Source organism: Symphalangus syndactylus, chromosome 12, assembly GCF_028878055.3.
Source record: "Symphalangus syndactylus isolate Jambi chromosome 12, NHGRI_mSymSyn1-v2.1_pri, whole genome shotgun sequence".
Taxonomy (NCBI): Eukaryota; Metazoa; Chordata; class Mammalia; order Primates; family Hylobatidae; genus Symphalangus; species Symphalangus syndactylus.
Genome location: NC_072441.2, coordinates 38,912,921 through 38,934,147, shown reverse-complemented (window position 1 = coordinate 38,934,147; position 21,227 = coordinate 38,912,921). Strand labels below are relative to the sequence as shown.

Here is a 21,227-nt window from a genome sequence, read left to right as displayed (position 1 = left end):
ATGATCATGGCTCACTGCAACCTCCACCTTTCTGGCCCAAGTGATCCACCCATCTCAGCCTCCCAAGTAGCTGGAACTACAGGCACGTGCTACCATGCCTGGCTAATATTTTTATTTTTTGCGGTGGCAGGGTCTTGCTATGTTACCCAGGCTCGTCTGGAACTCCTGGCCTCAAGTGATCCCTCCTCAGCCTCCCAAAGTGCTGGGATTACAGGCATGAGCCACTGTGCCCAGCCTAGATATTTTTTTAATTATATGGTTTCCCTTTATTCTTATTGCTTATTGGACAGCCACACAAACCTCTCTGTCATCCTCAAACGATTTAAACAAACCTCCCAAATTGTTTCCTTCAATTTGACCAAACAGGAATGGAAGATCGGAAAGAGAGTCTCATACATCTGTTACCTTTCTTGCCCACCTTGAACAAAGGGCTTTACCTATATGAATCCTCATGAAAGCCCTGGAAATGTGCAATCATGGTGTCACCATTTTACCAGTGAGAGGCTCAGTAACTTACTCAAAGTCGTGGAGATGGCAAGAAGAGAACAAGGAAAGCGGTACTCCAGATTCACTGTTTCCTCTCTCATGAGGTCAACGAAGGGCAAATCTGCTACCCTGAGATACTTGATTTAGTTCATCCCCCATTTACTGCTTACTTATTCTAGGTGCCAGAACCTGATCTGGGTCCCAAAGAAACAGAGCTGAACAAGAATAATCATCACTACGTATAGGGATCCCCCAGACGTACCGCTTCCGCTTCCTTCTGCTAATCAACAAATTGCCCAGCCTGGGCAACACATGAGACCTCATCTCTACAAAAAATAAACAAAATTAGCTTGACGTGGTGGTGCATGCCTGTAGTCCCAGCTACTTGGGGGGGCTGAGGTGGGAGGATCGTTTGGGCCTGGGAGATTGACGCTGCAGTGACCAGGATTGTGCCACTGCACTCCAGCCTGGGTGACAGAGCAAGAGCCTATCTCAAAAACAACCACAACCACAACAAAAACAAACCAATTACAAGGGCTTGGGGTTTGCTCACATTTACATAGTTTTCTTTGCCCTCTTCAGTTCCAATAAGATAAAAGTTAAGTCCATATTTGAAGTCTTTGTCATAAACAAGCAGAAGCTCATTTCCAGGATATTCCTACAAGAATATAATTGAGAGAGGAAGTTAATGTTCAATGGTCATTCAGTTTATTTTGATGCTAACACAAAATTCATATTTCTCTAATCAACCAATTATAGAAGATAACCATTGTGCTAATCTATGGCTGATAACACCAAATTGCAAAATTATTTTATTAACTTTAAAAAGCTCTTAAAAACATAATGCATGCAGGGAAATGTACATGCACTTTTACTTCTAACAGGAAAAAGAAGCAGTTTTTGTTTGGTATTGTGCTCTGTAGCATGCATAGAGATAAATCAGGACCAAAATTATGAATTAAACAATTAAAGCAGAAAATAAGGATAGATTTATATTCTAGTTAAAACTGGGCAAAGGCGGAGCACGGTGGCGCATGCTTGCAATCCCAGCATTTTGGAAGGCCAAGGTGGGCAGATCACTTGAGCTCAGGAGTTTGAGACCAGCCTGGGCAACATGGAAAAATCCTGTCTGTACAAAAACAAAAATCAGTTGGGCATGGTGGCCTGTGCCTGTGGTCCCAGTTACTCAGGAGGCTGAGACGGGAGGATTGCTTGAACCTGGGAGGCGGAAGTTGCAGTGAGCCATGAATGCGTCTCTAGCCTGGGAGACAGGAGTGAAACCCTGCCTCAAAAAACAAAACAAAACAAAACAAAAACCGGGCAAGGATGAGCTTTTCTGGGTGTGGGATTAGATAACAAGTCATTGATGAAACTTTGCTTTTCACAGAGGATCATCAAACAGGATTCCCAAGGAGGGGTGGGCAAGCTAGCACTTGCCCAAAGCGATGGGGCCAGATTTGAACCAACAACCTCTCCAACTTTTGTTATTATGTACCAGGAACTTCTTGGGGTAGGACTGAAAATAAAGAGGGATATTGTGCCTACCTGGACAATTTTTTTGACTGGGTGGAAATCAGATACTGCAGCTCTGTTGCGCAGGTCCTCAAAAATATCTTCTTTATTGATAAGCTTATAAGGTTGTTCATCTGTGACATCTTCATCTATTCGACAGTTAAATATTTCCTGGGTCTTGGTGGTTAATACTAAAGGATAAATTTCTGGATGACCTAGGAAAGACAAAGTGGAATTTGGACATTAAATATGACCACTTAAAATATTAGCATTAGAAAACGTGCAATTGCTTGGTTTTAATAATTATCTTGGTTAAAATTTTAAGACTTTAAAATTATTATTGCTGTATTTAAAGTAAATATATCCATTATTTTTTAAATGCCAAAAACATTTTTAAAAAAGAAGAAAATAACAATAGCCCATAATACTACCTCTCAAGAAAAAAAACCTCTATTAATATTTTGCTTTATTTTCTTCTAGTCACTCCATATGTACCTCATATGAACTTCTAAATACTACTTTTAATATTTACCATTACGTCACAAGTATTTTACAATGACACTAAGTAATCTGTCTAAAACATTATTTTAGATGAATTGAATTCTATAGCATAATTTTAAACAATTCTTGTGTTGGTAAGCATTCTGATTTCTTTTCTTGCTTGTTTCCAATTATTGTAAATAATCCTACAAACAAATATCTAGTTTATAAATTTTTATTGCATTTCAAATTATTTTCTTGGGATAGATTTAAAAAGTGAAATTATTGGTTGGAAGGTATGACCACTTGTTTAGGCTTTCAGCCTGTATTACTTTCCTAAAACACCCCAACCTCACCCTCTCCCCTGCTGCTCTCTCTTACCAGGTGACTGGCTTTTTATTTCACAGAGAAAACAGGGTCTGAATAGCACAGAATCCTGCCAGGTCCTGCAGCCCTGCCCATGTGCTAATCAAAACGGGCACCACCTTTCTGCCCTTATGCACTCAGAGGACCTGCCCTCCTCAGCCACCAGGGTCCATTCAACTATTCCTTTCCTTTCGGCTTTTCTTACTTCCATGCCGCTTTCCCTCAGCATGCAGATTTGCTCAATGTTCTCTTGTTTTAAAGAAACCTTCCCTTAGAGCTGGGCGCGGTGGCTGACACCTGCTCGAGGCAGGCGGATCACAAGGTCAGGAGGTCGAGACCATCCTGGCTAACACAGTGAAACCCCATCTCTACTAAAAATACAAAAAATTAGCCAGGCATGGTGGCGGGCGCCCGTAGTCCCAGCTACTCGGGAGACTGAGGCAGGAGAATGGCGTTAACCCAGGAGGCGGAGGTTGCAGTGAGCAGGGATCACACCACTGCACTACAGCCTGGACAACAGAGGGAGGCTCTGTCTCAAAAAAAAAAAAGAAAAGAAAAGAAAAGAAAAAAAGTGAAAAGAAAAGAAACCTTCCCTTGAGCCTATATAGGGATCTCTGCTCTTTAGGGCTTCTCTTTTTCACAGTCAAACTTACTGTTACTCAATTCCTAACATTTTTCAAATAGTGACTTCTCAGTTGGTTGTATTAATAAACCCTTGGACACAGGAAAGTGGGTAGGGAATCCCTTTCCTCCCATCTGGCTGCCAGTCCCAGTATTGCTCTCAGAAGAGGAGAGAGGAGAGGTTCAAGAGGCTTCCATCCCTGGTCTCCCCATCCCTCCTTCGTACCTCAGGCCAGTCCTCGGCAGCAGCATGCCCCGGGAGGGTGGACACTAGAGGACAAAGGAGCATTTTGCCTGCTGCCCTCCCCTCTCTCAAGCCTTCCTCCTGTTTTTTTATCCTTCATATCACTATCATCAGCTACAAAGGTCTCAGCTCTGCATCTGTCCCCAGGACTCTCTCCCCAGCTCCCAGGGTCCACTCCCATCTCCTCCAGCACCCACGCCCCTGGATGTCAGGCCATCCTCCCTCTAACTGCTCAATAGATGTGCCAGCAAGGGGGAAAGTGTACGTGGCCTCTCATGTTGGAATTTTGAGCTTATTTTCCAACAGAAATATTTTCCCCCACCCCAGGGGCTCTATGGTACAATAATTCAGGTAATTTGGAGGTTTTAAATAACTGTATGCATAATACTGATTATATGCGGAAGCATATTTCAAAGTGCAGTCAGTTGGTATAACATTGGGAATTCAAGTCGTTCATGAATGAAGGACAAATTATACACTTTTATCTCCCTCAAAAGACTAACCGTAACACCTGGCACCTATGAGATGCTCAATAAGTAACCGTTGACTTGATTCAAATCAAGTACTCCTCTGCAAACAGACTGCATTTGTAGTGTCGAATGGGTAACAAAAGTTCTGTAGTTTTGTCTGAGAAAACCACTAGGTGGGACTGTGAGACTCACATTGTGCTAGTGCTGAAAAGAAGGCAGCTGTCCCTAATAAACAGAGGAATTCAGGAAGACCAGAAAGCTTTCTATCATCCTCGACACTGGAAAGACAGCACCAAAGATTGTTTTCTATGTTATCTGCCCCTACTAAACACACACTTCAAATTCTACTGGCTTGATATTTTTCACACAAAAAAATGATCCTTTCACACTAATTGGACTTTTTCAAGGCAACTCTAATATAAGATCTAACATTCCTTTATCTAGAAGTCAGTAAAACTAGTGGACTGTTTCTGGTTCGAGTTGGCAATCAGTGATAACTGCAGATAACTGGCAGCCAACAGATCACACAAAACTTCTATAGTCCAGTACCATCACACTCCATCACCATGAGAACCAAACTAACCAGGGTAAGGCCTGATGTTTCTGGCCACCCCAAAGGGTCACCAGCCAAATACTGTAAAGCAACTGCTATTGGGTAGGCTTTGAGGCACACACTGAGAACAGCACCATAGGCTACAGCAATGAGGCTATTGTGATCAGCAATGAGATGGGCTCCCTGGAGCCTTCAGCAGAGTGGGAGGCTCGTTGCTCCAAGGAGTGTGAAACAAGAGTTGGTGCAGAGGAGGAGGCCTTCAGGACCTTCTGAAGCTGACTGAGGTCAGGAGTGCCAATCACAAGGACAATGTCTGCGAGGGCACTTCCATGGTGCACCTACTGCTCCAGGTACAGTTTTAAGCACTTTATGTGTATTATTAACTCATTTAGTCTTCACAACATTCAGAGGTGGTTACTATATTTGTCTCCATTTCTTAGCTGAGAAAACTGAGGACCACAGAGTTCAATAACATGTCCAAGGTCAGCCTCTGGGAGTTGAAAGTGGTGATACTGGGATCAAAACCAAGGTCCCTGAACTCTACTATGCTATGCTTTCTCTCTAATGAGTGGACACAGAAGATCCTTGGAGAGGGTCCTGCTTCTCTACACATAGACAAGGAGGGAACAGAGATGACGTTCCACAGGATCCAGTGAATGGCAGTTATTCACCTAGCAGGAACCAAAGGCAGACTCAAGCTCTACACAATTCATGCCTCAGAATCTTACTATGTGCACACAATAGAAGGCTATGCAATATAAATCATAGGTTACACATATATTGTCCTACATAATAAGCATTGTTTAAAACAACTCTCATACATTTCAACTGTACATTCTTTTTTTTTTTTTAACATTTTGGTTGCTATCTAGTTTTTTAAAAACAGCTTTGCTGAGTTATAATTGACAAACGATAAACTGCATACAATATGTACAATTTGATAAATATATGCACATACCCCATGAAGCCATTACCACAATCAAGATAAAGAACATACCCATAAGACCCAAATGTTTCCTCCGGCCCCTGCCTTCCAATACACCTCCTTCATCCCTAAGTAACCCCAAGTAACCACTAAGCTGTTTTCTTGTCACTATAGATTAGTTTGCTTTTTTCTGGAATATTTATAAACGTACTCTTTTTGTTTATCTTCTTAGCATAATTATTTTGAGATTCATTCATATTGTTGAATGTAACAATGGTTCATTCCATTGCTGGCAAGTACTCCATAAAAGAAAAAAATCTTTAAGATTTTAAAAAAGAAAATCTTAAGAAAGCTTTAAGATTTCTTGGGATTTTGGTTGTGGGTGTCACATCTGGGAAATCTTTGCCAACCCCAAGGTCACAAAGATTTTCTCCTATGTTTTCTTCTAGAAGTTTTAGAATATTTGGTTTTACCTTTAGGTCTATGATTCCTTTTGAGTTAATTTTTGTGTATGGTGTGAGGTATGGATTGAGTTCACTTTCTTACTTACAGCTATCTAACTGTTCTAGCATCATTTGTTGAAAAGACTATCCCTTCTCCACTGAATTATCTTTGCATCTTTGACCATGCACATGTGGTCTATTTTTGGACTCTATTCTCATGCATTGAGATAGAATACTACTTATCTGTCTTTATAGTATCTTTTTATAGTAAAAAGAGTTAACATGAACCCACTTTGTGACAGCCCTATGTAAGAAATGTGCATGTACTACTAATTTAATTTCCACATCAATCTTATGAGGTAGATAGTCCATCTTGCTTTTCAGATGAAGAAGCAGAGGCTCAGGGAGGTGAAGTCATCTGTGGCCATACAGTCACTAAATGACTTTAAGTCATAAGTTTATGACTTAAACTAGGTCGGTCTAATTTCAAAGCCTGTGCTATTAACCACTTCTGGCAAACAGAATAATGTCCTCCTAATATGTTCATGTCCTAATTCCTGAAACTTGTTAATATGGTTTTGCTCTGTCCCCACTCAAATCTCATCTTGAATAACTCCCATGTGTAGTGGGAGGGGCCCAGTGGGAGGTAATTGAATCATGGGGGCAGGTCTTTCCCGTGCTGTTCTCATGATAGTGAATAAGTCTCATGAGACCTGATGGTTTTATAAAGGGAAGTTTTCCTACACACACTCTCTTGCCTGCTGCCATGTAAGATGTGACTTTGCTCCTCATTCACCTTCCACTGTGATTGTGAAGCCTCCCCAGACATGTAGAACTGTGAGTCAATTAAACCTCTTTTTTCAAATAAATTATCCAGTCTCAGGTATGTCTTTATTAGAAGCATGTGAACAGACTAATACACTTCTGTATTGTTACCTTACATAAGAAAAGGAATTTGTAGATATAATTATGTTATGGATCTTTACTTTTTGTTGTTTTTGTTTTTATGCTCTTTTTATTTATTTATTTTTCATTTTTTAAAACATTTATCCCAGATACTGAAGGTTAAGGATTTTGAGGTGGGGAGATGATTGGGCCTTTGACATTGGCCCAGTGTAATCCCAAGAGGCCTTATAAGACGGCAACAGGAGGATCAAAGTCAAGGAAGGAGATGTGACAAGGGAAACAGAGGTCATAGCGAATGATTCAAAGATGCTATGCTGCTGGCTGTGAAGAGGAAGGAAGGGGCCAGGAGTCAATAAATACAGTGGCCTCTAGAAGCTGAAAAAGGCAAGGAAACATATTCACCCCTCAGGGCCTCCAGAGATAATCAGCCCTGCTGACACCTTGACATTAGCCTGGTGAAAGTAATTTCGGACTCCTGATTTCCAGAACTGTTAAATAATACATTTATATTGTTTAAGCCACTAAGTTTGTGGCAATTTGTTAAAGCAACAATAGGCAACTCATATACCACTAACTTGTATTATAATTTGGGTAAATTATTTAACATTTGGGAGTCACAGCACCATCATGTCTGTAATGGCCATGATAATGCCTACTTTATAGAGCTAAGCCAATGAGAAGAGTGGGCCTGGCGCAAAGTCATTGCTCCACAAATATTAGCTATGTGTAAAAATTATATTTATTCTCCAGAAACCTCTGGGCATCGCCTTGTTAGGCCCTTAGGACTGACAGTTTTTTGGTTAGCCTATTGATACCTTGGTTCCTTGTTAGAAAAAGGGATCTCAGTTTCTTGGAGCATGACAGCCATCAGCCCTAAGTAACAGTTGGCAAGGTCAGGGCCCACCATGAGGAAGTCAGACGGGTCCTGATGCTACCTGAAGGGAGTCTGGGGGTAGAGAGAGGCTTGAGGAGAAGGGGATGCTAACTCAAAACCTACACTTGTCTCACTATAATGTTCTGAGGTTGGTTTTTTCTTTCCCTTAAGCAAACGTATTCCTATTTTTCAGTTCATTTACTTTCAATGAATACATCTCAAACTGTGCCCCTTTATCAGGTTCATGGATTTTCTTAACAATCAATTTATTTAGTCAAGAAATATTTACTGAGCACCCACTATGTGAAAAGCATGGTGCTAGTGCCAGGGTATCCAATCTAGACAGAGAGACAGATAATAAATAATGAAGTACACTCATAGATACAAATTGTGGGCTGGGCATGGTAGCTCACACCTGTAATCCCAGCTCTTTGGGAGGCCAAGGCAAGAGGATCCCTTGGGCCCAGGAGTTCAAGACAGCCTGGGCAACATAACGAGAACCCATCTCTACAAAAAAAGAAGAAAAAAAATAAAAAACAAAAATAAATAAATACAAATTGTGATAAGTGCTGTTTGGGAGAAAACAGGATGAGAGATGGAACTAAGAAGGGTAGCTGTGGTGGTCTATTTAGACAGGAACAAGAGGGAACACAACTTATTCACTCATTCATTTATTCAGTAATGAGTTATAGTGCTGTTTGCCATGATTTGGCCATGAGTTCAGTGTTAAGGAATCAACAATATACATTAAATAAGGAGTCTCTAAACAGAAATACACATAAAACAAGGTTATGTATTGACTAGTTAATGAAAATGTGACCAGAGGCTCACAGGAACCTAACTCTGTGTTTCCCCTAGGAGCAATAGTCCAGTACTGGCTAATTCAGTATTCAAAGGGACTGTATAGAATACACGAACGAGAATTGACTGTACTTTAACTTCAGGATTTTAAGTGCTATGAAAGCAATTAAACAAGGTAATAGGTGACACAGAGGTCAAGGAAAGTCTCTTGAGGAAGTGAGATGGTAGTCTAGATCTCAGTGATATGAAAGAGAAAGCTGCATACAGGGAAGATCTATCTAGGCATCAGGGACAGCAAAAGCAAAGACCCTGAGGCTAGAATAAATTTGGAACATTCTGTGCTAAGCAAGGCTGATGGGCTGTAGGTTGGCGAAGAGGAGGAGGAAACAAGGTCAGGACCACTTGAGCACAGGAGCCAGGACCACTGCAAGGTGTGCCCAATGGCAAAGAAAGACCATGGGGGAGTTTAAGCAGGAAAGAAGAGTTTAAGCATGGCTGGGCTGCTGTGTGCCGAATGGACAGAAGGAGGCTGAGTGGAAGCAGTGGTATCAAATAGGAGCCTTGGGAACTAACCGATGAGAGGAGTGCGGAGGTTTGGACTAAGGTTGCAGGTGGGAAGATAATGTGAAGGAGATGGGTTTGAGATACATTTTAAAACAGGTGGAATTCACAGAAGTTGGGGTGGTTTGAAAAGGGTAGGGAGGTGTGGAGGGAGAGAAATAAAGAAATTAAAGATGACTCCCAGGTTTCACTAACTCAATAAATATTTATCGGGCAGCATATCCTGCTGCAGGCACTGTGCTGGGTGCTAACAGAGCCACTTATATTAGCTGACATTCTCTCACTTTCTCCCCGCCTCCACACTCCACACCTCTGCCCCCTCTACTGCCCTGGCCCAGGTCATCACCATCTTTCCCCTGGATTGTTGGAAAAACTTCCTAACTAGTCTCTCTGCTTCAGTCCTTGCTCCTGCAATTTGCTACACAGTAGCCAGGATGACCTGACCCTTTAAAAACATGTCAGATGGAGTCACCCTTTGCTTAAACACTACCAATATTTCCTCATTCCATATGATTAAAAGACAAAATCTTTACAGTGGCCTACAGGGCTTTTAGGTCTTCCTCCTTGCCCCCCTCATTGTCTCCTTTCTGTTTCAAAAAGTGAAGCGTGTCATCTAAGTCACCTCTAAGAGAGAGGTTCCCCCTCCATCCCACCAAAAGAAGTCTTGTTATAAGATTATTTAGCCTTTACATGTAGGAATAACATTAGTTTAGTTGTCTAAGTTCTAGTTATTTGCTTAAAAACCAGCCTCTTTCCTTGAAATAGTGGCATCTTAGCATGAAGTACAGATAAATATTACCTATGGGCAAAAGTTTGAAAAAGTACTTATCTGATAAAAGTCGTAAGTTGCAGGCTTATAACACTTTATAGCTATAAGGTCTTTCAATAATCATATAATTAAATTTTAACGAATGGCTTGGTTGAAGTTTGTTTCTCAGTTTGAAATTCTCTACTCTTATTTTTTCTTTCAAAAATTTTTCATTTTATATTCTAAGTGGAATGGTATCATTTTAGCCCATGTACATTTTGATTGATCACTTCAGTTTGTAGTATTCCTGCTTGCTTATTGCATTATTAAAATATCATAAAACTGAGGACGTAAGTTGTAAATTACATTTCCACTTACCCATGCTCTCCATATTTACTGGTTCCATGTCTTCACTAGCTAGAACATAATAAAAGGAAGTCAAATTTACATTTTTGAATCAAATACATCTCAATTTATTATAATCTTTTATTTCTTCTTTTTTTTTTTGGTGGGGGGGATGGAGTCTTGTTCCGTCGCCCAGGCTGGAGTGCAATGGCACGATCTTGGCTCACTGCAAGCACCGCCTCCCGGGTTCACACCATTCTCCTGCCTCCGCCTCCCGAGTAGCTGGGACTACAGGAGCCCGCCACCACACCCGGCTAATTTTTTGTATTTTTAGTAGAGACGGGGTTTCACCATGTCAGCCAGGATGGTCTCCATCTCCTGACCTTGTGATCCGCCCGCCTTGGCCTCCCAAAGTGCTGGGATTACAGGCGTGAGCCACCATGCCTGGCCAATCTTTTTTTTCTTTTCCCTTTTTTTTTTTTTTGAGATGGAGTCTCAGTCTGTTGCCCAGGCTGGAGTGCAGTGGCGCGATCTCAGCTCATTGCAACCTCCGCCTCCCGGGTTCAAGTGATTCTCCTGCCTCAGCCTCCTGAGTAGCTGGGATTACAGGCGCGCACCACCACGCCCGGCTAATTTGTGTATTTTTCGTAGAGATGGGCTTTCACCATGTTGGTCAGGCTAGTCTTGAACTCCTGACCTCGTGATCCACCCGCCTCGGCCTCCCAAAGTGCTGGGATTACAGGCGTGAACCACCGTGCCCAGCCAGTTTATTACAATCTTTACCAAACCTCAAAACACAAAATATAAGTGCAAATATACAATGAAGACTTAAACTATCTTGTGAATAATTAAACAGAGAAAATCTGAATAATTGTCTTTCACACTGTTATCTCTTAGTGATATGTTTACCACAGCATTCATTATATAGTATTTAATTGGTATCATAATGAAATTAGTCAAAAGTAAGAATGAATCTCCGTATATCTTATTCCTCACACATTTGACTTTATGTCACAGAAATATTTTATTTCACTTGATATGTAAAACCATAATCATTTTGCTGCTAATATATATACAAATACTCCACAAAAAATCCCATTCAATGAAGAAATATTCCTACCAGCTAATACTGGTTTTGGGCTTTTTTTGCCACGTGATGACTTTTTCTTTTGTTTTGGAGCCATGGTTCTGACTTGAGCTGCATAAAGAGTTGATATTATTAGTAAATTATTACAATCTGCAAACAACTTACAATTTCAAATACTAAACATTATCATTTAATAAACATAAGAATATGTTTTCTAAGTTTCACCCTGGGCTAAATCAACCTGTATCTTCATAGAACGGGTGTTCTGTGACAAAGGATTATTGCAACAACAATCTTACTGACGAGATCTTACTGTTCTGGTGGAGCCGTTCAGCTGAAGCGCACTGTGGTGACCTGCCAGAACAGTCTCAGCCACGGGTCCTGCCATGGAAGCACGACAGAGGACTTGGCTTCCCTGCCTCTCACTGAAGTCTGCATCCCAGGTAGCTACTCTGTGCTGCCTTTTGCTGGGCTTCCCAACAGGTAGCCCAGCTACAAAGACAAGATAGGCCACTGGGAGTGACAGGCCCACAATGTGCATATGCGTATCTAATTTTTAAATTAACGTAATTGAGCTCATACTTTTGTCTTAGCGTGTGAACACATAACCACTAAGGCCTTATTTGGGCTATCAGAGAGAATGCCTCCAAAAGTTTTCCATGGAACTGCTTTTCAATTTTGTTTTTATTTTTTTATTTTATTATTATTATACATTAAGTTTTAGGGTACATGTGCACAATGTGCAGGTTTGTTACATATGCTTATCAACTTTGACAGGATAGAACACTGGCCAAGGTCATCACCATGACATCAAATCCTTGTCATCTCCGCTATGCTCACCTTTGTCCCCTTCTGTTTAAATGGTTAGGAGTGTGACTGCAGGAGCCTGGCCAGCAGAGTTTTTAAACAGGCTCTACTTTTTCCAGCTGAGTGACCTTGGGCAAATTACTTACCTTCTCTAAGTCTCAGTTGATTCACCTATTTAATGGGGATAATAATAAAATCTACCCCACAAGGTGATTGTGAAGACTTAATGAAATAAAGTGTCATCAATCAACTCAGCCATCTCTGACTGGTTTGCATCACTTGAACAAATCATCACAGACTATTATTTCATAGCCCATGGTCAAAATATCACAAGTTTTATTTTATTCTTAGATGCTGGATCACAAAATCTTGTCCAAAGTGTGGATGTGAGTGTGTCTGTGTTTGTGTGTAAACATCTTCCCTTTAGATTTTCTCATATGAATTTTTTTAAATGATGAAAATAATAGCTCACATTTGTGAAGTGCTTACTGTGTGCCAAGCACAGTTCCAAGTACTTTACGTGTGTTTTTAATTTAATCTTAACCACATTAAAACATTTTTATTGACATATAATAGTTGTACATATTTGGGGGTACATGTGATATTTTGATACATGTATACAATGTATAATGGTCAAATCAGCATAACTGGGATTATCCATCATCTGAAACATTTATCTTTGTGTTGGGAACATTAAATTCTTCTTGCAATTTTGAAATATGCAATGAATTATTGTTAACTGTAATTTTCCTACTGTACTATTGAATACTAGATAACCACATTTTATTATTACTATTGTCTTCATCTCCATTTTATAATGAGAAAATGAGGCACCAAGAGGTTCAGGTGACTCTCCTGAAGGGACACAGAGCGCAATAGGCAGTGGTGTCAGGCTGTAAGCCCAAGCAGCCTGGCTCCAGTAGCCACATTCTTAACCTCTGTACTAGATGATCCCTTGGATTTCAATGATAACTGCTGTGTTTCATTGCAAATGGAACTATTTTAAATCATTGTCTTTACTTAGGAAGGCAGGAATTTTTTTTTTTTTTTTTTTTGAGACAGAGTCTCACTCTGTCACCCAGGCTGGAGTGCAGTGGCGCGGTCTCAGCTCACTGCAACCTCCGCCTCCTGGGTTCAAGCAATTCTCCTGCCTCAGCCTCCCAAGTAGCTGGGACTACAGGTGCACGCCAGCACGCCCGGCTAATTTTTGTATTTGTAGTAGAGACGGGGTTTCACCATATTGGCCAGGCTGGTCTCGAACTCCTGACCTGGTGATCTGCCCGCCTCAGCCTCCCAAAGTGCTGGGATTACAGGCATGAGCCACTGCACCCAGCTAAAAAGCAGGATATTATCTAATCAATATTTTATGATTCTGACAATTTCTATTTTTAAGATATTCTGCAATGAATGGATCTGACTCAACTCTTTAGACTGTCAAATGTCCTCCATATCACTTCCCAGTCTTAGCATAATTTCAAATCTTTCATCTATTCCTTTTTTCAGAAGATTCCTTATCAATGTACCCCTTCTCCATATGCTATCCCAGCTGCATTTTAGTTTGATGTAAAATACTTGAAAAACTTTCTTTTTTTTTCCCCCAAGACAGAGTCTTGCTCTGTCGCCCAGGCTGGAGTATGTGGCACGCTCATGGCTGTAATCCCAGCATTTTGGGAGGCCGAGGTGGGTGGATCACGAGGTCAGGAGTTCGAGATCAGCCTGGCCAACATGGTGAAAAACTCTTAACACCACTTAGCCTCACCCTATGCACACACCATCACCACCACCACTATTTATTCCACATATATATATCGAGTGACTATGCTGCACCAGATGCTATCCTAGGTGTTAGGGATACAGCAGTGAACAAAATAGGCAAAACCCCTTGTGCCAGCTCACATTCTAGGGGAAGACAGAAAATGAACAAATAAAGGAGGAAAATATAATTAGTATTTTAAGTGGTGAGAACTACTAAGGAGAAAAATAAGGTAAGAAAAGGAATTGGACATTGGAACAAAGACCTGAAAAAGGAGAAATCAAGAAACACAGATATCTGGGAGAGGAAGAGTATTTTCAGGTGGAGGGAACAATATGTTTAAAGGTTCTGGGGCAGGATCATGCCTGGCATATTTAAGAAAACAGCAAGAAGGTCATGATGGCTGGAGTAGAGTCGGGGAAAGACTACAGGCAAAGCTGGTCAGAAAGTGATAGGGATATATTAGTCAGCTTTGCTGCAGTAACAAATGACCCCTACATCTCAGCGACATACAGTAACAAACATTTATTTCTTCTCATGCTATGCACTGTGGTGTGGATGAGCTGCTGCAGGTCTTCTTATTCCGCGATCCAGGCTGAAGAAGCAGGCCCTATTTCACACATAACACTTTCACAGCAGAGAAAAAAGCAAGAGAGCTAATGGAACTACATAATTCTTCCTAACTTTCTCCTTGGCACGGACATATTGTGCCTCCTGCTCACATTCTATTGGCCCAAGCAAGTAAGTCAATCCTGATAATGGGGGAGGGATTCTCTGCCTGATTGGCAGTAGGTGGGAATGTATGATCCTCTTACAGGTACGGGAGGTAATGGCTGGGAATGATATAATTGGAAACAACTATATAATATACCACAAGGGGGGCTAGGTCATGTATTAGGACCTTGGCTTTCACTCTGAATGAGGTGGAGAGCTACTGGATGGTTTTGAGCTGAGAAGTTACTTTACTCCATCTGTCCCACAGTTTAAGGATCAATATGGCTGCTGTGTTGAGAAAAGACTGCAGCAAGGAAAAGGCTGAAGCAGGAAATCCAGTTGCGAGACATTTAAAAATCCATGGGAGAGATGAGGGTGCTTAGATCAGGGAGGTGAAAGTGAGATGGGAAAAGTGACTGGATTCTGGATATTTTTGTTAAGTAGACCCAATAAGATTCACTGGTGACTTGAATATATCGCTTATGAGAAGGATAACATCAATGAATTTTGCCTAAGAAATCGAAAGCATGGAGTTGCTATTTATTGAGATGGAGATCACATGGGAAGAGCAGATTTGAAAGAGAAGTTCAGGAGTTCAACTGAAAGTATATGAAGTTAGATTGCAAACTAGACTATAAACTCTGTGAGCATGGGGATTGTATTTTCTTTCCAATTTTTGTAACCCCTGTAACAAGCACAGTGAACATACTAAAAAAAAAAAGTTAGATTAATAACTCCTTGGTCCACCTTCCCTTCTGCCATGTTTAGCCTATGAATTTCCAGTCTAAACAAAAGGCTTCTACCTAATGGTCTGTGGAATAATCTATATGCATGCTGTATTAGTTTTCTCTTAATGCTGTAACAAATTACCACAAATTTTGTGACTTAAAACTACACAAATCTATTATCTTACAGCTTTGTAGTTCAGATATCTGACACAGGTCTCACTGGGCTTAAACCAGAATCAGCAGGGCTGCATTCCTTCCTTTCCAGAGCCTCTAAGAGAGAATCTGCTTTCTTGCCTTTTCCAATCTCTAGAGCCCACCAGCATTTCTTGGTTTGTGGCCCCATCCTCCAACTTCAAAGTCACAAGGGAGAGTTAAGTCTTTCTCACATAGCATACTCTAACCTCTTCTTTCTCTTTCACTTTTAAGGACCCTTGTGGCTACATTGGGCCTACCTAGATAATCCAGGATAATCTCCCTATGTTAAGTTCCGCTGATTTTAATTTCATCTGTGACTTTACTTCTTTGTCATATGTGGTAACATAGCCACAGGTTCCAGGAATTAAGAAGTGCTGCCGTAGAATTAAACTTGAATATAGGTATCAGTTTACAATCATCCCCCAAATAATCAAAGTAAACGAGTGTCTTGTTCTTTTCAAACGCTGCTATTAAATGCTCTGTAGACAATTTGAGTTTCCAGTTTTCAGGGAAAAACAAAGTCAAATTTTCGGCAATAAATTAGGCCCCAACATTGGCATGTGCGTTAATACAAGCTGCCTTACCTGGACAGCTCATTTACTACTTTCACCAATGTTAACTGACTTCTGTTTAAATTACTGACTAGTGACTAAGGGCAAAGTCACTAGTGACCAGGTACTAGTGACCAGGTTGTTCTAAAGGCTTTTAGGTGTCTTAATTCTTCTTCATTAAAAAGCATAATATCTACATTTCTAGGCACCATAGATAGAAACATTCATAAGCTGAAGTGAGCCAGGTGAATATAGTCTAAACTGAAAGGAAAATGATTACTTTGGGAGTAGCCACCTTATATTGTATTTCAGTTTCAGGCAAAATTTTGCAGTTTATTTTAGTAATTGTAAATAATGAAAATCCTACCAACATTATGTCTAGAAAATAAATCACTTTTAATTGGGGGTATTGAAACCAAATGAATAATATACTCTGTATAATTTCAATAAACACATTTATTCAAGGTTTATTTTTTATGTAGATCTTTATTTTTAAAAACGAATCCCCAATAAAAGATATTACTTTCAAATTATAGCAGGGCTTACTGAAGTTTTTTTCATAAAATTAATTGAATATTTCATGAATGTGTTATATTTAACAAACTTTTTTCTATTAAGTTGTATATTAAAAGATTATGAAAAAATTCTCAATACCCAATCCTACTTTAGTCTAAGTTTACTTTGAAATGTGCATATTTTTCTGTTCCCAGCTGAAATCAATTTGTAATTATTAAGAGTAGCAGAAGAGGCCAGGCGCAGTGGCTCACGCCTGTAATCCCAAAACTTTGGGAGGCCGAGGGGGGTGGATCATGAGGTCAGGAGATCAAGACCATCCTGGCTAACACAGTGAAACCCCTGTCTCTACTAAAAATACAAAAAAATTATCCAGGCATAGTGGTGGGCACCTGTAGTCTCAGCTACTCAGAAGGCTGAGACAGGAGAATGGTGTGAACTCAGGAGGCAGACGGAGCTTGCAGTGAGCCGAGATCATGCCACTGCACTCCAGCCTGGACGACAGAGTGAGACTCCATCTCAAAAAAAAAAAAAAAAAAAGAGTAGCAGAAGAGATAATTCATCTACTCCTAAAATCAACGTTGTGCCTAACCCTGTGGCTTGTGTTTCGACTGGTTTTCAAATGACTCGAGCTGAGTGGATTTCAAAATAGAAATTTTGGAAGGTAACACTTAGAAATGTTTAAGCATTTTTATTAAAAATATTCTTGATATTAAAACTACTTATTTTCTTTGTAAATTAATTTACCCATTTCAGAACACCTTTTGCCATCAATGCACAAAGGTCACACTTTCTAGATTCTATGTTAACAGCAAGAGACATTAGAGGTTGACAAAAGTGTGTGTTGGGTAAGTCCTCTGCATAACAGATCAAAACCTGTGATGGTGCACCACTTGATTACAAGGAACACTGCACTCACAGCTGTCTACGATCTGCTTCCAAACTAACTCTCCAACTTGCCCGTGACTATGTCCTTTTATGATGCTTCTATTATTCAGGAGGTTAACTACTATAGATGAAGGCATAAGTAACATAAATTAAATTGTCATAATACAGTGATTTAAACAGCTATTAATCTCCTCTCTTCACTTTATTCATGTAATGCATTGTGAAAGTTGTTAGAATCAGCATGGAGCCACTTGTGTTAAAAACTCAGACAAACAGAGCTACGGAAGGCCACAAAGGAAGTGTATGTCACAAATGCCTGATAACAAGAATTATCACAAAAGACTATACAAAATCACAGTCTTGCATAAAGGCCATTGCCACTCTACACACACACAAAACAATACTTCTGCAAGGATATCTGCCCAGGAACTGCCTGTCCAACCTCAGACTACTGCCACCCTTGTCACTGATTCTTTAGCCAAGGATAACTATCTGAAGACAATAATATAATCCTCCTCATTTTTCCTTTAAAAACCTTTGTGTTCTTTTATCTCCCTGAAGATACATATAGTTTACTACCGCATGCATCTTCCCATTGTAATGCCTATTCCCAAATAAACATTTTATTTTAGAGAGTCCCCCTCCCTGTTTGCTATCTAGGTTGATAGCACACACCTGTTTACATGCTCTCATTTGTTGCCTGTGTGTATGTGTGGCTTATTCCCAGCAAAGAGATCTTGATTATGAAAGGACTTGTAGCACTGGCACCTTCTCTTTAACTGGGGTCTTCCTTACGAAAGTCTTGTCTTCCCAGGTCTTCTTCAATTAGCTGACCTCATCTAGGTGGTCATCATCCTCTTTCCTCTTCCCAAATAATTTATAAGCTCATCATGCTTGCTTTCCATCTTTCTACATTTATTTATTTATTTTAATTGAGACAGAGTCTCGTTCTGTCACCCAGGCTGGAGTGCAATGGCATAATCTCAGCTCACTGCAACCTCCACCTCCCGGGTTCAAGTGATTCTCCTGCCTCAGCCTCCCAAGTAGCTGGGATTACAGGTGGCCACCAACACGCCCAGCTAATTTTTTATTTTTTTAGTAGAGATGGGGTTTTGCCATGTTGGCCAGGCTGGTCTTGAACTCCTGACCTCAGCTGATCTGCCCGCCTTGGCCTCCCAAAGTGCTGGGATTACAGGCGTGAGTCACTGCACCCGGCTTTTTATTTTATTTTTAATAGATGAGGTCTGGCTTCGTTGCCCAGGCTGGTCTGGAACTCCTGGCCTCAAGCAATCCTCCTGCCTCAGCCTCCCAAAATGCTGGAATTATAGGCGTGAGGTACCTCTCCAGGGATATCTTTTTAAAACAAACAAACAAACATTGATTTAGAATAAAACCCAAGACTAACATCTTGGGCTTCTGGTAAATGTGTCTCCAAGAACTATTGATTCTCAGTAAATCTTCACTAAGACCCTGATTAAACTTCAAGATTCTCCTGGGCCCTTCAGCCACATTTTGGCAAGTATACAACATCCACCCCTAGAGACAACTATTCCTACAATGTCTATTAGTCTATACTCTTGTTTCCTTCCTTCCATACCTATTTCCACTTCTTTCCAAGATTGGATATTCACTTATTTGAGTAGATGCTATCCTATTACTTCTCCCTTCCAAATATCTTCTGAATTCCAAGCCCTTCTCTCTCACAGCCTCCTCTGGTTCAGGTCTTTAATATGTCCTCCAAAACTGGAGCTCCAACCCTGTTTTGTGCCATGAACCTTTGGCAGCCTGGTGAAGCCCATGCATCAAATAAAAACATGGGATTACAAAGAAGACAGATTATGTGGAAATATAGTTATTAAAATATTTTTTAAATTATGATATAATAATATGTACTTCTTTATTAACACATTAAATAACAAAATCCAGCTGTGGTTCTAATAACTACCTTAATTGTGAGGTAATGATGAGTATAAATAATATATTTACAATCTCTATAATATGAAAAGAGTTGCTGGCAAAGTCACAGGCCTGTGAGTACTACTGTGGTTTGTTACCAATTGAATACATTTCAGCTGGTGGTTAGTGAAAATAAATACGTAATTAAAAAAATCCACAGATTCTCCTCCCTGAATCCTCTGCCCTAGATCATGGACACTTAACTGGCCTCTCTGCCTCTGCTCTAACCAGAACAACTACTCAAGAGGCAAACCTCAGAGCTCTCCAAAAATGCATCTCTTATCAAGTCTCTTCCCTGTATAATGACTTTTGTGGGTCCCTATCATTCATAGTAGCATTCTCTTCCAGATTGTAGAAATGGAGCTCATTTGAAATGCAAATTTCCTGGACCTCCTTTGATTTTGCAGGTCTGGGTTGAGCCTGGGACTCTGCATTTTTAAAAGCATTGTGAGACAGTCTTGCACTGGTGGTCTACACACCAGACTTTGCAAAACAAAATAAGAGTCCAAACTCATGTAAGTATGGCCTTTAATACTTTCACAGTCTGCCTCACTGCGTCAACCTTTCCAGTTCTATTCCAGCCTCACACGGTTTCCATTCATTCCCAAACAGTCCAGGACTTTCTCACCTCCCTCTCTGGAGAATCCCCTTGCCTCCCACCCCTCCTGCTGCTCCTGGTCCACACCATGCAGGCATCTCTCTGCTTGCTTCAATCTTTCTCATCATTCAAGGCAATTTTGAACTTTTCCCCCAAAGCCTGAAGCCTCCCTGACTTCCTCACTCAGGCTGAAACAATCTTGTTCTCCCTGACACTCTCCAATCATCCTATGTGTAATTACTTACGTCAGGCCTCTGCAAAGGCAGGAGGCTTCAAAGTCAGAGCTTCCTAAAAGATTGCTGTGAATTCATTTAGCATTCACCATACACAAGAAGAAGGAAAAGGTATTGAGCAGCAATTAGGTACTGGGTAAACTAGTCACTAGGGGAATAAGACAATGTCCTTAGTTTCAAAGAGTTTGTGTTCCCTGTTCATCTTCCTCACTGTTTATCTACTCTAGCCCTTTCTAAACAGTCCTGAAGTAATCTATTTCAGCCCACATTAATCTTTTATTGTTTGACCCCGGCCCCTAGACGGATAATCAGAATCATGCTGTTTTGGCCTTCATTCATTCATTCATTAACTCACTCATTCATGGTTTATTGAGCTCCTACCATGTACTAGGCAATATGATAGTCACTGGGTATATATAATATGGGAACAAGACAGTACTTGTTTCTCTCACTAGGCTGGAAGCTCTTTGAAAGCAGGGAAAGACTTGCATTTTTTGTAGTCTTCACTGCCACTAGCCTAGCACGTTGCTGACACAGCGAGTGTTCAAATACCCTTGAAAGAGTGAGTAAAATACTTGTTTTCCACGCCGCCTTTCCCATTCAGAGCTTCTCTTACCTGATACTGCTGATCTGAAGGAAAAGGAGCCTCTTTGCAGTGCCCTCGGGAAAAGCTGGAGGTGGGAGTTTGACTCTCCTCTCAGAAAAACAAATCGCAAGGGCACAAACCCCAGCAACTCTGCCGACTGTTGCCAGGACGCATCTGTCGCTAAGAGAAAAGAGGGGAGTCCTCTGCGAGATTAACAGAGCATCTCTACCAATACAGTGTCCGCTCCCTAACAGTATCTTTCAAAGCAGACTTGTGATTGGTT

The 21,227-nt window shown here is 40.7% G+C and overlaps 1 protein-coding gene across 5 annotated transcripts in view; it reads right to left on the bottom strand.

Annotated features, from left to right (window-relative positions):
* The window catches only part of DNAI3 (dynein axonemal intermediate chain 3), a 135,525-nt gene that overhangs the window by 49,076 nt on the left and 65,222 nt on the right, over window positions 1-21,227 (bottom strand). The window contains exons 1-5 of one of the 5 annotated variants that reach the window (XM_063624223.1): window positions 20,975-21,144; window positions 11,456-11,533; window positions 10,369-10,407; window positions 2,032-2,213; window positions 1,040-1,144 (exon numbers count right to left, since the gene is read on the bottom strand). In XM_063624223.1, coding sequence (XP_063480293.1) covers window positions 1,040-1,144; window positions 2,032-2,213; window positions 10,369-10,407; window positions 11,456-11,519 — 390 coding nt within the window. In that variant the 5' untranslated portion in view covers window positions 11,520-11,533; window positions 20,975-21,144. Of the gene's footprint in view, window positions 1-1,039; window positions 1,145-2,031; window positions 2,214-10,368; window positions 10,408-11,455; window positions 11,534-20,974; window positions 21,145-21,227 lie in introns of those variants that run through there. The other 4 variants (XM_063624227.1, XM_063624224.1, XM_063624225.1 and 1 more) reach the window with 4 other exon arrangements.